Source organism: Ictalurus punctatus, chromosome 4, assembly GCF_001660625.3.
Source record: "Ictalurus punctatus breed USDA103 chromosome 4, Coco_2.0, whole genome shotgun sequence".
NCBI classification, from domain to species: domain Eukaryota; kingdom Metazoa; phylum Chordata; class Actinopteri; order Siluriformes; family Ictaluridae; genus Ictalurus; species Ictalurus punctatus.
Window position 1 is genome coordinate 1,435,001 of NC_071284.1, and position 14,077 is coordinate 1,449,077.

At 40.8% G+C, this 14,077-nt stretch overlaps 1 protein-coding gene across 2 annotated transcripts in view; it reads left to right on the forward strand.

Moving 5' to 3' along the window:
• Window positions 1-2,282: 2,282 nt before the first annotated feature.
• The window catches only part of hipk3b (homeodomain interacting protein kinase 3b), a 45,756-nt gene continuing 33,961 nt past the window's right edge, over window positions 2,283-14,077 (forward strand). For both annotated transcript variants that reach the window (XM_053677817.1, XM_053677818.1), the window contains exons 1-2: window positions 2,283-2,648; window positions 10,637-11,873. In XM_053677817.1, coding sequence (XP_053533792.1) covers window positions 10,639-11,873 — 1,235 coding nt within the window. In that variant the 5' untranslated portion in view covers window positions 2,283-2,648; window positions 10,637-10,638. The remainder of the gene's footprint in view (window positions 2,649-10,636; window positions 11,874-14,077) is intronic.

Below are 14,077 nucleotides of genomic sequence, written 5' to 3' on the forward strand. Positions count from 1 at the left end.
ACTGCACTAATCGAGCTCAGAGATCACGATGAAACCCCGCGTGTGAGTGAAACCTGACTCGGTGTGACTCACCTCACTAATGATTCATGAGAACAGGTGGACCTTCTGTAATGTACAACACGTTAAACAAACTCAGATATAATCCTCTCTTCTTCTGAAGTCAGATATAACCCTCAATTCTTCACCGCTCCTCTGAACTTCTTAGACGCTTCACAATCGATGTGTTGGAATAAAACACAAACTTCTGTACATATTTTTATATAAACTGATATTTTGAAATAAATATGATTAGCAAATAATTTTAATTTTATACAGATTTATGGTTAAGTTCTTTTTTCTATTCTTTTATTATACCATTGTTTTGTTTGTTTGCACGATTTTTCATTATTCCGTTATCCATTGACACGCCCCTTTTTCCCTTTTATTTTTTTGTTCTCAAACCCCGTCCCCGCTCCCTCTCTCTCTCTCTCTCTCTCTCTCTCTCTCTCTCTCTCTCTCTCTCTCTGTGTGTGTGACATCATGTTTACATCCTACACAAAAAAAATATTATTGCTATTATAATTATGTAAAGAGAGCTGACTACAAAAGTATTGGCACCCATGAAGCAACAAACAAGTCAAATTATTAACCCATGAAATTGAGCTTAAATATTTTATACACAAACATTAATATATATATTTATATGTTTATATTGATTTATAGTTCATATTAAAATGTGTGCTGTACGTACATAGAAAATAATATTGTTCTTATAATTATGTATATAGCACAAAGACTACAACAAGTAATATTTATATCTACTATAATAAATATAATATAATATAATATAAAATGGATATAGAAAAATATCAGCACGTGTATATGAGCTTAAACATACACACAGTATGTGGAGATTATATCACAGACTTTCCTCAAACATAAAATGTTTAAAAGTTTAAAGTCCTCCACTTCCTCATCCTCCTCCTTCTCCTCTTCCTCCTTCTCCTCCTCTTCCTCCTCCTTCTCCTCTTCCTCTTTCTTCTCCTCTTCCTCCTTCTCCTCCTCTTCCTCCTTCTCCTCCTCTTCCTCCTCCTTCTCCTCCTGTTCCTCCTCCTTCTCTTCTTCCTCTTTCTTCTCCTCCTCCTCCTCCTCTTTCTCCTCCTCATCCTCTTCCTCCTCCTTCTCCTGCTCTTCCTATTCCTTCTCCTGCTCTTCGTCTTCCTCCTCCTCCTTCTTCTCCTCCTCTTCCTCCTCCTCTTCCTCCTGAGGTTTAGGGTGTTAGTGTTTCACACCCTGGACGTCTCAGTTCATTAGTGTTCGCTCGTGTCTCGTATCAGCTTTACGCTTTTAAATTTAAATGTTTGAGGTACAAATATTGCAAATAGCTTTTACTAACTAAAGATTACTGTGTGTGTGTTTGATTACTGTGTGTGTGTTTGATTACTGTGTGTGTGTGTGTGTGTGTTTGATTACTGTGTGTGTGTGTTTGATTACTGTGTGTGTGTGTGTTTGATTACTGTGTGTGTGTGTGTGTGTGTTTGATTACTGTGTGTGTGTGTTTGATTACTGTGTGTGTGTGTGTTTGATTACTGTGTGTGTGTGTTTGATTACTGTCTGTGTGTGTGTGTTTGATTACTGTGTGTGTGTGTGTGTGTGTTTGATTACTGTGTGTAGGTGTGTTTGATTACTGTGTGTGTGTGTGTGTGTGTGTGTGTGTGTGTGTGTTTGATTACTGTGTGTGTGTGTGTGTGTTTGATTACTGTGTGTAGGTATGTTTGATTACTGTGTGTGTGTGTGTTTGATTACTGTGTGTGTGTGTGTGTGTGTGTTTGATTACTGTGTGTGTGTGTTTGATTACTGTGTGTGTGTGTGTTTGATTACTGTGTGTGTGTGTTTGATTACTGTGTGTGTGTGTGTGTTTGATTACTGTGTGTGTGTGTGTGTGTGTGTTTGATTACTGTGTGTAGGTATGTTTGATTACTGTGTGTAGGTGTGTTTGATTACTGTGTGTGTGTGTGTGTGTGTGTGTGTGTTTGATTACTGTGTGTGTGTGTGTTTGATTACTGTGTGTGTGTGTGTGTGTTTGATTACTGTGTGTAGGTATGTTTGATTACTGTGTGTGTGTGTGTTTGATTACTGTGTGTAGGTGTGTTTGATTACTGTGTGTGTATGTGTGTGTGTTTGATTACTGTGTGTATGTGTGTGTGTGTGTGTGTGTGTGTGTGTGTGTGTGTGATTACTGTGTTTGATCGCTCTGTGTTCGGTTGCTCAGGTCTGATCCCTGTGACATAAACTCCAAAACATTTGTGTCGCGCAGCTGAGAGTGGGTGAGATCAGCAGCGCAGAGGGAAGGAAGCTGGAGATGAAGCGGAGCTCGTTTCCCGGTTAGAGTCGGGGCTCCGCCGCCCTGCCGAGCGCACCGACACGTCATGCCCGGGACTGCGTGCGGTTTCTCTGAGCGCTGATGTGCGTGAGCTTTGTGTGTTTGCGGAGTTTGACATGCGGGAGACGGTGGTGCTGTTATTATTATCAGGCGCGAGCTCTCCTCTCCAGTTGTGCAGGACAAGATGGCAGCAGTGCACACTGATGTACACGCTATGAGTTATAATATGAGTGTATAAAATGTCCGGAGAAACATTGGAGCTAACCAACTGTTACTCTACGTGAAGGTAAGAGGTTTGTCTTTCGACTCTGTGCGTCTGTGTGGTTATTAGCTGAACCCAAAGCTGAACATGATCTGATTATCTAGCTGCCTAGCATGTTGTTGGCGAGTTTATTTTCCATTACATACCTGTATTATAACAAACCCCGCCCACTGCACTATTATTAGCTAGTAAAAGCACGCGTCCTGCTCTAGGATTGGCTGGGTTCACTTTTTGATCGACAAGTCGCCTGTGTTAGGAATGTTCAGCCAATCATAGCGAAGGAGGCGGGATTTGTCGGGAAACGGATTGGAAAAGAAAGAACTGTCGACATCAAACAGCGCGGTGTTTATTGCTAGCAAGCTAACGATAATTGCATGATTTTCTTGCCTGCTAATAAATTTAAATGTCAATTTCGATAATTCCATAAAGATATAACCATCTCTCAAGTTTATCTGCTAAGAGTTAAGTTGGAACGATGAATTACGGAGAGCTAAATTCGCTCAAATAAATCGTTAGCTAGCTTAGCTTCTAACTTCGCACCTAGCTAAAAAGTTCGCAACAAAAAAAAAACCGCTTAAGTGTAGTTATACAATTATCCAGACTTTTGGATGAGGATAAAATCTCGGGTTATTACAATAGCAAAATACTTTATGTAGAGAAGTAATACATATCAGCACACTTCGTAAACAGCTGTAATACAAGGCGTTTAATTTACTGTGTCATGAACTTGTTATAACCTGTAATAAGACACGTATGACGTGTTGTATATTAATGATGTCCTCATTAGCTGCTCTGATGAAGTTAAAGAAGAAATAAATCACATCGATATCGCCTTCACCAGGAGATAAAGCGCTATTTATAACAAACAGCGGTTACATCCCTAATAGCGTGATATCCATTGTAAAGTGCACTACGTAGGGCGCACGAGCCATTATGATGTCCTGGAAGTAGGGTGCCTATGTAGGGGGTGTTTCTTTATTGAGTGTTAACGCGCTGTGAAAGTAATATCAATGTAGACAGTGAAATGAACAAGCAGGGTTGCCAAGTATGTGTTTTTGAAAGTATTAAATCATTTTACTTATAATAAATACAGAATTGTGTACTTTTGATCTGGTGTTTATTTGTTTATTCATATATTAATTACGGGATTCATATACATAAAACAGTTAGTTTTCTTAGTATACAGAAGTGAGTTATTTTTTAATCAGCAGATGTTTTTTTTTTTTAATAGATTTTTTTTGGGTCAAATATAGAAGATCGGTTCTTTAAAAAAAAATAAAATAAATAAAATTAAATCTCATCTGGTGCTGGTTTATTTATTTTTTATTTTAATTTTTTTTTAAACAATTATTTTATATTATTATATTACTATTTTCAAGTTGTGGGACCCTTAGGGTTAGGGTTACCCTGCTATCTAGATGTCGTGTAATCTGAAAAATTATTATTATTATTATTATTATTATTAATAATAATCTTTATTTATATAGCACCTTTTAATGCAAACAGTAGTTCAAAATACTTTATAAAATGACAATTATATAAAGTAGTAAAAGAATAACTATAAATAGTTCAAATAAATGGCAGCATTCAATAAAAGAAGAGTTTAAAGAGTATTTTTAAAAAAAAATAGAACATTAGATCATTAAAATATACACAATTGAATAAATAATCCCTTAAAAACGGAATTAAACTAAATAGAAATATGAAATTACAGAGAGGGAAGGAGTGACTCCTTAAACAATAAACGAAAGGAAATAAAAAGAGAGAGAACCAATAAATGGCTCACTTTTCAATATTCTTAAAGAGAAATATTTATAATATCTTCAAATTGGACATTTAAATCCGGATTAATCTATTTAACTTAGAGTTTAGAATCATCAAGGGTATTATCGTCACGGAGACAGTGTGATTTTAAGAAACTTCCAGGCGTTTAACGGTGCATATTAGACAATTTCCGTCATTTTCAGCCTTAATGATGTAACACTCTCTGAAAACATTTAATTAATTAATTAAACATAAATTGATTTGTTAAAATGGCATTCTTTTAAATAAAAGGGGTGAGTAAAGGGGATTCACCCCATGACGATCTGGCAACCCTGGTTTAATGGACAGTTTAATAGAAATGTTTAACTTGTTGACTTCTTGCTGACAGGAAGGTTGTGTCGGTCTCTTGTAAAAACACACACACACACACACACTGTTGTGAAGAATGAGTTCATTCACTGACAGGAAGTGCAGCCCGAGTCATGGGGTTTTTAAAAAAAAACGACAAAAAAAACAAGGACATAAATTTATTGACGCAGGACCAAATGCACGTTAGACATTACTCTTTCGCCTCGTTAACGCTCGTCTTAATTAGTTAATTGATTAATCCCAGGAGATTATTAGTTAGAGAAATACTCAAACCAGCCGCAGTCGTGTCACGGTCAAAATCACCGTCGGAGATAATCACATGAATGGGTGAATGAAATTATAATAATGTACAGGTGTTCCTAATAAAATCAGTCAGGGTATTTTCTAACAAAAATACTTACCGATTTATTTTTTATATTTATTTATTTACTGCAATACCGTGTTACTTCCTGTTTATAAATCCGAAGTTGTTGCCTGTTGGCTCGATCTGGCCGTTAGACGCCGCGTTATGTGCGTGGTGCGGAAAAATGTGTAAATCCTGTACGTGCCTTTCTAGATTCGTGAAAAATAGTTGCACTTTAGGGCTCTAAATGCACACACACACACACACACACACCCACACACACACACACCACGTGTACTACGGCGTTTATTATCCGCTGTATCTTCCTCATCTCAGGACACGCACCTTCATCATATCCCGATTCTCTGAAGACGATTCTCTGAATATATAATTACAATTTTAAAAATCTATATATTTATTGATTGAGCAAATCTCATCTGTTCAGTGACCGCTTAAATAATAATTATATAAAAGTTAGAAAATGTTATTCATGCGATCTCATGACTTTGACTATTTTAACAGAAATGAAATTCACAGCGTTGTAACGAAGTTCCTGATTGTCGCTTTAATGCGCTTCTGCTTTGAGAAACGTTCTTTAGAAGTTTTATCAGCGAGAGCACCGTTCGTCACGTGCTGCTGCAGTTTGTCACGTGAGCGAAAAGCTCTGGAGCGAACCGGGCGTGAATCGGGACCACTGTTTCTCTGACAGCGGAGAAGTTTATCGCGTTTCACTAGACACCAATAAAACCGCACATGACCGTCTTTACTGCGCTGTAATCACGCCGCACGGCCGAGGCGTGAAGTTTAACAAGTAAACGTGTTTAGCCGAAGAACAAACGCGTGACCTGACCTACTTAACGAGCGATTACAAACAACCGGACGAACGGCGCAATCTTTTATAATCGAAGCCTCTTGCACGCAAAGATTATGAGATATAAGATGATGTTGATAAGCGTGAGACGGCACGCGCAGACATGACTCATTCGAGTCACCATGTGTCTTTCATGAGGCGTTTTAGACGTTTAGTCATCTGTGTGTGTGTGTATGTATGTGTGTGTATGTGTTTTTTATATATATATATAATATATATAATATTTTATATATATATATATATATATATATATATATATATATTACACACACACGTGTTAATTTGGGACTAATTTGTTTTTTTCTCACTGCACGTGAGCATTTTCAAAATACACTCGCGCACACGTTTCTCCCCTTTTATTGTGTAGACGCCTTGTGCTTCAGGTGCGTGTGTGAGGTCATGTGGTGCAACCGGTGCATGCTCACTGGTCACAGCGGATAAGGAGGAGCGCTCGGTTTTATACAAACGCTACAAAAAGAAATCGAGCGTTCTCGAATGTTGAGGAATGAATCGACGTCACGTTTTTGTGTGCAAGCGGAATTCCGGAAAGTTCCCTACACAAAAGTTGTTGATTTTTCAGAAAACCAGATGAGTTGAGCGCAGGCGTGCTATAACCTGCTCATTTCCCCCCGGTTTTAACAACACGACACAAATACCACACAGATAAAGGTGAAAGGTTGACGTCTTCCTAGAATTTCTACCAAAGAAAATTTGATGCGCCGCTTGATACGTTTCTGCACTTTGAACCTCATTAAAAACGGCACGTTTTATCGACGCCCGAGTGGTTTCCCACCTCCAGCTACGAATGGAAAAAAGTAAACGCCCCCACAACCCGACGTTCCTACTCATCAACTCCGAACAGCGTCCTCGACCTTGAGTTCAGCAAGTGACGTGAATTCAACGTGGCCGCTCACAGCTACAATCGTAAACACGGCGTTATCGCATTATCGCCGAATCGCTCAGCTCGAGATCAAACAATATTATTAAAGTATTATTTTCCTTATATCAGTCTACAGTTTGTATATCGTAAACAAGCCCGCGGTCAGGCCGACAAAGGACGCGACTGAAAATCTCACGCCCCCATCGAGGGTCAGATAAGTCGTCTGTTTCTTTAACAGAAGCTCGACAGCTGTGCCTGTGGCGAGATGAAACGGGAAGTGCCGCAGCCTCTCTGGTTCAAAGTTACCCAAGATGACATGGCTGAGAAATCTTGAACCATCGGCGACTGTTTTCGGTCTTCTCTCTGAGAAGGAAAATATCAAAGGCGACTTGGTGACTTTTACTGACGGTGATATGAGGCTGGTTGAGGATTTCTAAACCCCTCAAGATGCTCAAAACACAGGGAATACTGGGAAAACATCCTGGTGCTGGTTCTGAAAATGATGGATTTAATAAAGACCATCGGAGATTGATGCGAGGAACCCTCAAGTTTGACAACCTCAAACCCAGCAAGCGCTGATTTCTTTTCTCGGGAAAACGGATAAAAATCTATACAGTGGAACTTCAGGAAGCACTCCATAACCCTGACGTCTTAAATATTACAATTTTTTTTTACGTGAATAAACATAAAACACGTCATACATGGAAGACTGCTCTTTATTTTTTTCTCCCAGACAAAAAGAATTGCTCAGGTGCACGTCATACACGTACATTTCGTATAATAACAATCGTTCAGGATGTTAGAAAGGATCAATGGCTTTTGTTCACTCTGTATCGGAAAACCACGAAAAATAAGACCACACCTTTGTTTTGTTCGATGTGGGTGTATAAAAGCTTTTTATGTGTCGGAGTTTGAAGTGTAGAATAAGACGAGCAGATGAAACGGTTTGGATTTGCAAACAGTGCGAGTTAGATTTGTATTAAACCCAGAGAAGGACGTATCACCGGAGAACAGAAGGGTCCTCAGGATGAGGAGAAAGTCCAGTAGAAATCGACATGCGCTCGCTGTTTCCCTTTGGGGAAATCCCCGTGGCCATCATAAAGGCCGTTTTTGTTTTGTCGAGTCAAACGTATGGCACTTTTCCACTGCACGGTTCGACTCGACTCGACCCGCTTTACGTTCCTGAGCTTGCGTTTCCACTGCAGTTCAGTGTCGCCTCAATGCGGGTGCCATCTTTCACGCAGGAGTAATGTTGTATTATCGAAGCCCCGTACAAATACACGCTCGGGTCGTATTCCGAACGCCTTTCCTGTTCACCGGACCCTATTAAGGATGTAAAATAACGGCGTTCTAGATCCTGCGTAGCGCTTCTATATGACCAAGTTAGATTCAGCGGCAACAGGAGTGACTTCGATAAACGGCTGTTTTGGAAATCAGTAACAAGCGAGATGTAAAAATCTAAAACTGAAACCTTTTTGTTGTAATTTTATCTGCAATGAGATAAATGATGCGTAATAGAATATTACCGTATGCAAAGTATGTATTAAATGACGCACAATATAGAAACGATCCCCACGATACTGTACACCACGAGGAAGATGGTGCGTGGCTCGGAGCGGCTCGCTTGGAACCTAGGCCGAACTGGTAGTAAAAAAGGTACCCGGTACTATCCACAGTGGAAAACCCCCCAGACAGCGATCAGAGTCGAGTCCATCCGTACCGTGCGGTGGAACCACGCCAACAGATTTGTAGTAGGCTTTGGGATGTGGAAACACAACGGCATGGTGTGAAGAACTGTTACCACCCTGGCGTTGATTATTTCCCCGTAACATCACGTTGCGGTGTTTCATTCCTCTTGGACCACAGCTATTTGCCATCGCTAACGGTTTTTACGTTTATTAAAGAATGTGATGTCGCGTTTTATCAGTTACTATGGTGCGTAGAACGACCGGGAAACAAGTGAGTTCCTGTTATCACTTACGTTATAGCAGCTGTAAACAGCTGTCCCCTCACCAGCTTCGTTTTTTTTTTTTTTTCTTCTCTCTTTCTTAAAGTTAATAAGACAAAAAAAAAAAAAAAAAAAACCCGCAGCTTGTCATGTTACCGTAAAGTAGTTTGTCCTGAAGATGTCAGAAAAGTTTGAGCTTTACGTCTGACCTTTTACGAAGCGTTGATGCAGGAGACTCCTTCCGTAAACTTTCTGACAGAAAGCGTCACCATATTCATGATTACTCACAATTGTACAAAACCGTTCCATCTGTTTAACCTGATGTTTACTTTCCTGGTTGGTTAGTGAGCTTGAGGTCGCAGGAGTGTAAAAATAGTGTACGAATGACCAAGGAAGTCTCTTCAGACATGCTTATCTTTAATACCACGGACAAGGCCGCTCTTATTTTAAAATCTGCTCCTCGTTCAATGAGTGGCCGCTTGTGAAATGGCCGTTTAGCGCTGATAGTGGTATGTTTGTTTGGAGAATTAAACTTAACCCCCTGTGAACACACGTACACACTGGTGAACGCCTGGGCTTAACACTAAAGACCTCCAAGATAATCTTTTTAGAGGTGATGGAAGCATGGAAGGGTGGGATTGTTGTCTGAGTTGCATCACACCCAGAGGTGGTGGTGGTGTTGGTGTTTTTTTTTAACTAAAAGATGAATGATCCCAAACTGTTCACCTTCATATTCAACCCTTAAGTAACTGGATATTCCTACAAGACCATGTGATGCCATTCTGCTGACCAGGGGTAGGGAGTGGCTTGTCTGACGGAGGAGGAAATTCAGGTTTTGACCACGTCAAAACCAGCCACCACTGAGATGAAAATCTGGTAGTTGTTCTGGCTATTTTGTATCCTATGGATAAGAAAAACACCACCATTATACGTAGTCCATGGACAGCAGTATAGATTGTATGGTGTATATAGGTCCATTAGAGCCTTAAACATCTTTTTAAAACAGATTTTGAAGGGCCAGAGAAGAACAATAGTGTGTGTCAATGATTATTGCTTCAGGCCACTGCTTTGCTGTTGGTCGGTTTCAAAGCCAGGACGACTGAGGTCTTTCTTTCGGCAAGTAAAATGATATCCTCTCTAAACAGGTTAGAGATAACTGTATGACCCCCACCCCCGCCACACACACACAATTTACCCATCAATTCTGTAGCTCTGAACACTCACTTTTCTCTCGTCGTTCCTCTCCATGAAGGGAACATTTGATGGGAATTTTAAGATGCCCTCGGAAGTAAAAGTTGGCTACTCCAGACAGCTCTTGCTTGGTTTTAGAGAGAGGAGCATCTTTCAAATATGGTTTCCCTCAATGACACTATTCATTCAATTATCACTATGGCTTTTAATTAATGTGGCAAGCCTAGCCAAAGGTCCATGATGTTTCTGGATTTGTTCCTGAAAAAGAATTTTGGTCAGCTGTTTCATCAAGTCATCTTGTAGAACATTGTCTGAAAGGTCAAGGGTGTTCGTGGATTAAGTTCTGGCAAAACTCAAACCTCATGGGGGGGGTCTTACTCCTGAGTTCTTGGGTTAGGCTCCGGAGCCACCGCCCCCCTGACCAGGATAAAGGGATTACTGAAGATGAATGAATGAAGGTTATTGCTGTGTTGGATTGTAAAAAAAAGGGTCTTGCCATTTTCAGCACCTTGTTTTCTGAACGCGATCTAATGCGGTATAGCGCATTCATCACAAGTAAAATGTTTCACTATAGATCTTTCCACTTCATCATTTATTTAAAGTTGTGTTGGCCCATTTTACTAACTCTTTCTTTTCTTGTTTACAGGTATGGCCTCACAAGTCTTGGTCTACCCACCACATGTTTATCAAACTCAGACAAGTGCCTTTTGCAGTGTGAAGAAACTCAAAGTCGAACCCAACAACTGTGTTTACCATGAGAGGGCCTTCCCACTGACTTTTTTGAATGGTAGAACCCTTGGCATTGGACAGCCAACGAAATTTGCACCGACGTACAAGACACGGGACTTTGCAGGGGGCAGACACCGTGGGGACTTCCCTGTGCAGACTGTCGCTGTACAAGGTGTACAACGACAACCAACCAGTGCAGCAGCACATCACCACGGAAGGGGTGTCCCGTTACAGGGCAAAGAGCCGAAGCATCTGGAAAAAGGCAGGAGCAGCGGTGGAGCTACAGGGGCATCTGGAGGGGTCCGGGGCGAGGAAAACGGAAGTAGTGTGGGAGAAGGAGTTGCCGGTGGAGGGACCGACGAGGACAAGGAAGAAGACAACTGTAGTTCTAACTTGGCAGATGGTTCCCAGCGATGTGGTTTGAAACGTAAGAGCGAGGAGCTGGAGAACCAGGGAAACGCCATGCAGATAGTGGAGGACCTGTCAATCTTGCCTGCGATGTTGCAAACGAACGTGGGGAACCCGCCAGTTGGGGTCCCAGCAGCCGTAGCAGCGGGGCCAGTAAAACAAGGAGGTGGAAATGGCGGTGGGGACGGCGACTACCAGCTGGTGCAACATGAGGTGCTTTGTTCAATGAAGAACACCTATGAGGTGCTGGACTTCCTTGGCCGTGGTACCTTTGGTCAGGTGGTCAAATGCTGGAAACGAGGCACCAGCGAGGTGGTGGCAGTAAAGATCCTGAAAAATCACCCGTCCTACGCGCGGCAGGGCCAGATTGAGGTAGGCATCTTGGCCCGTCTGAGTGGCGAGAACGCAGACGAGCATAACCTGGTGCGGGCTTTCGAGTGCTTCCAGCACCGTAACCATACCTGCCTTGTGTTCGAGATGCTTGAGCAGAACCTATACGATTTCCTCAAGCAGAACAAATTCAGCCCGCTGCCTCTAAAGGTGATACGGCCCATTCTTCAGCAGGTTGCTACCGCGCTGAAGAAGTTGAAGGCCATGGGTCTGATCCACGCCGATCTGAAGCCTGAGAACATTATGCTTGTGGATCCTGTCCGACAGCCGTACCGGGTGAAAGTCATAGACTTTGGTTCCGCCAGCCACGTCTCCAAAGCCGTTTGTTCTACGTACCTCCAGTCGCGGTACTACAGGTATGTATGTAAGGTTAATGCATGGGCCTTTTGAGTTTTGTTCCACACTAGCTGAACATGTTCAAATGTTTGTACAGGTGGCTCGTTTGATTATGGTGCTTTCGATCAATCTTGATATGCTTCCACTTGACCATTTTGCAGACCTTTTTGAGGTGGCTAGAATTTATCAGTTGTCACAAAGCTAACATTAACAATGTTTGTGTTCTTATAGGGAAAACAAATGTATAGTCTGGTCTATAGACTTAAGTTTTATCTGATTCTTCTTCTAAGGAGCGAGTCTTTTTTTTGGCTTTGTTTTGTTTTTATAGTTTTCTCCAATAAATAGGCTTTTTTTCTATGCAACAAGGACTGGTTTTACTATATAAATGACTTTATGCTATATATGGTATGAGCTGTATGCTACAGTTTACAGGAACATTACGACTTATTGAGTTAGTTAGATAGGAATTAGGGCTGGGCAATGTCGGTGTTGAATTGTCATACACCTTTTGTGGATATCATGGGCATTGATGATATCTTATTAGATACTGCAATACAAACGTAAATCCGAAGCCTAGGCAGTCTTTACAGTAATAACATACAGTAATTAGGTTTTTATTTTTTTATTTTTATTTAGTTTTTTTTAATTTTTTTTTTAAAGCAATACTGCAACTTTTCTTCCATTTTAAGCAGTTCAAGTAACATTTGAGGTCTTGTAAAATTGCTGGCAAGGAAATATCGTCTATGATAAACATCCTGTCTGTTCAGGAACCACATACCAACTCTGTAAAACAGTGTTACTGCCAGGACAGGAGGACGGGGGGGGGGATTTATACTCAGTCAGTATGGGAAAGGAAGCAGTGTTTCTGAAAACATGCTCCAGCACAATAACTTTTTTTTTTTTTTTTTTTTTAAATGCAGTAACTGTTGGGCGGAACGAGAGGAACTTTTAATTAAAGAATCGTAAGCAAACTTTATAAGACTTGATCTCGTGTTGAATTTAAATGACATTCCTTTAAAATGAGTTTTCATCCATCCAAACTTTTTTTTTTTTTTTTTTTTTTTTTTTTTTTTTAATCTTTAATTTTTCAGTTATTTGTTTCTGTGCAATAATGTCCTATCTTTTGATTTGTGGAGTCGAGTGTACACCCATGACAAAATGAAGAAGACAGAAACTGAATTTGTAGCAGCAGCAGATTCAGTATGTTTGTTTTCACAAATGTTCCTCTAAGCAGGGTTAAATATAGGGGGGGGAGGAAAAAAAAAAAAAAAAAAGAAGTCCAAAGGTTGACGTTTTCCCTTCTGAATATCAGATCAACATTCTCTAACTGGCCTGCCTGTCGTTTCCCTTTCTAACTGCCCCTGGTCTGTTGTGTGTCATTTTGGATCCCTATAAGGTGCAAAATTCTCCCAAAATAACAAGTAAAATTTATAAACATGGCTGCAAGCAGCGATTGGTGGGCCCAAGCACCAACGGTGCAGCAGTGAGCCGGTGTTTGCTTGTGGATGCAATTTTGCCACATCACTGAACATACATGGGCCACATCGGTGGAATTATGCCACACTTCCTGTTTGAGCAGTGTGACGTTTGATTGTTTCGCCATGGCAACGCTGTTAAAGATCTAAAAAATGATCTTAATCTGATGAGCCCTTCAAAAGTATCAAGTACCTGTCGAAACGTACAAAATCCGACTTCCTGTTGAGCGGAGACAATGGGAGGGATTTGTGAAGTTTGTCTGTCTTAAAAAGAACCAAGATGTGTACCAGATTTGGTGCATGTAGATGAACCTGGATGTCAACAATGAAGAACAATGTCCCAATCAAAGCCAAGCCAAGCCTTTGCCAGACCCTGATGAGCCTGCACTTCTGATGCGAGGGCCAAGTTTTGTGGGTTTTCAAGCATGCCAAGCACCTTTCAAGCTTACAGAAATGCCTGTACGAGAAGAACAATAACAATCCTGACACATTTTTATCTTTAGAGACAAGACCTGGGCCTTAATTATTCACTATCGAACTTTTTTAAATGCAAAAAACAGGAGAATTCTAGACAGATGAAAACTCTTGGGGGGGGACAAGCCATGGCAGGCGAGTACGAGCGGCTGCTCCGTGTTTCTTTCTCGAGTTAAGAAAAAATGAACCTGAAATACATGTTACATAATCAAGACTGACCCAGTTAATCTCAACGAGAGCTTCAGTCCTGTGAGAATGTTTACATGGAGCGCAGA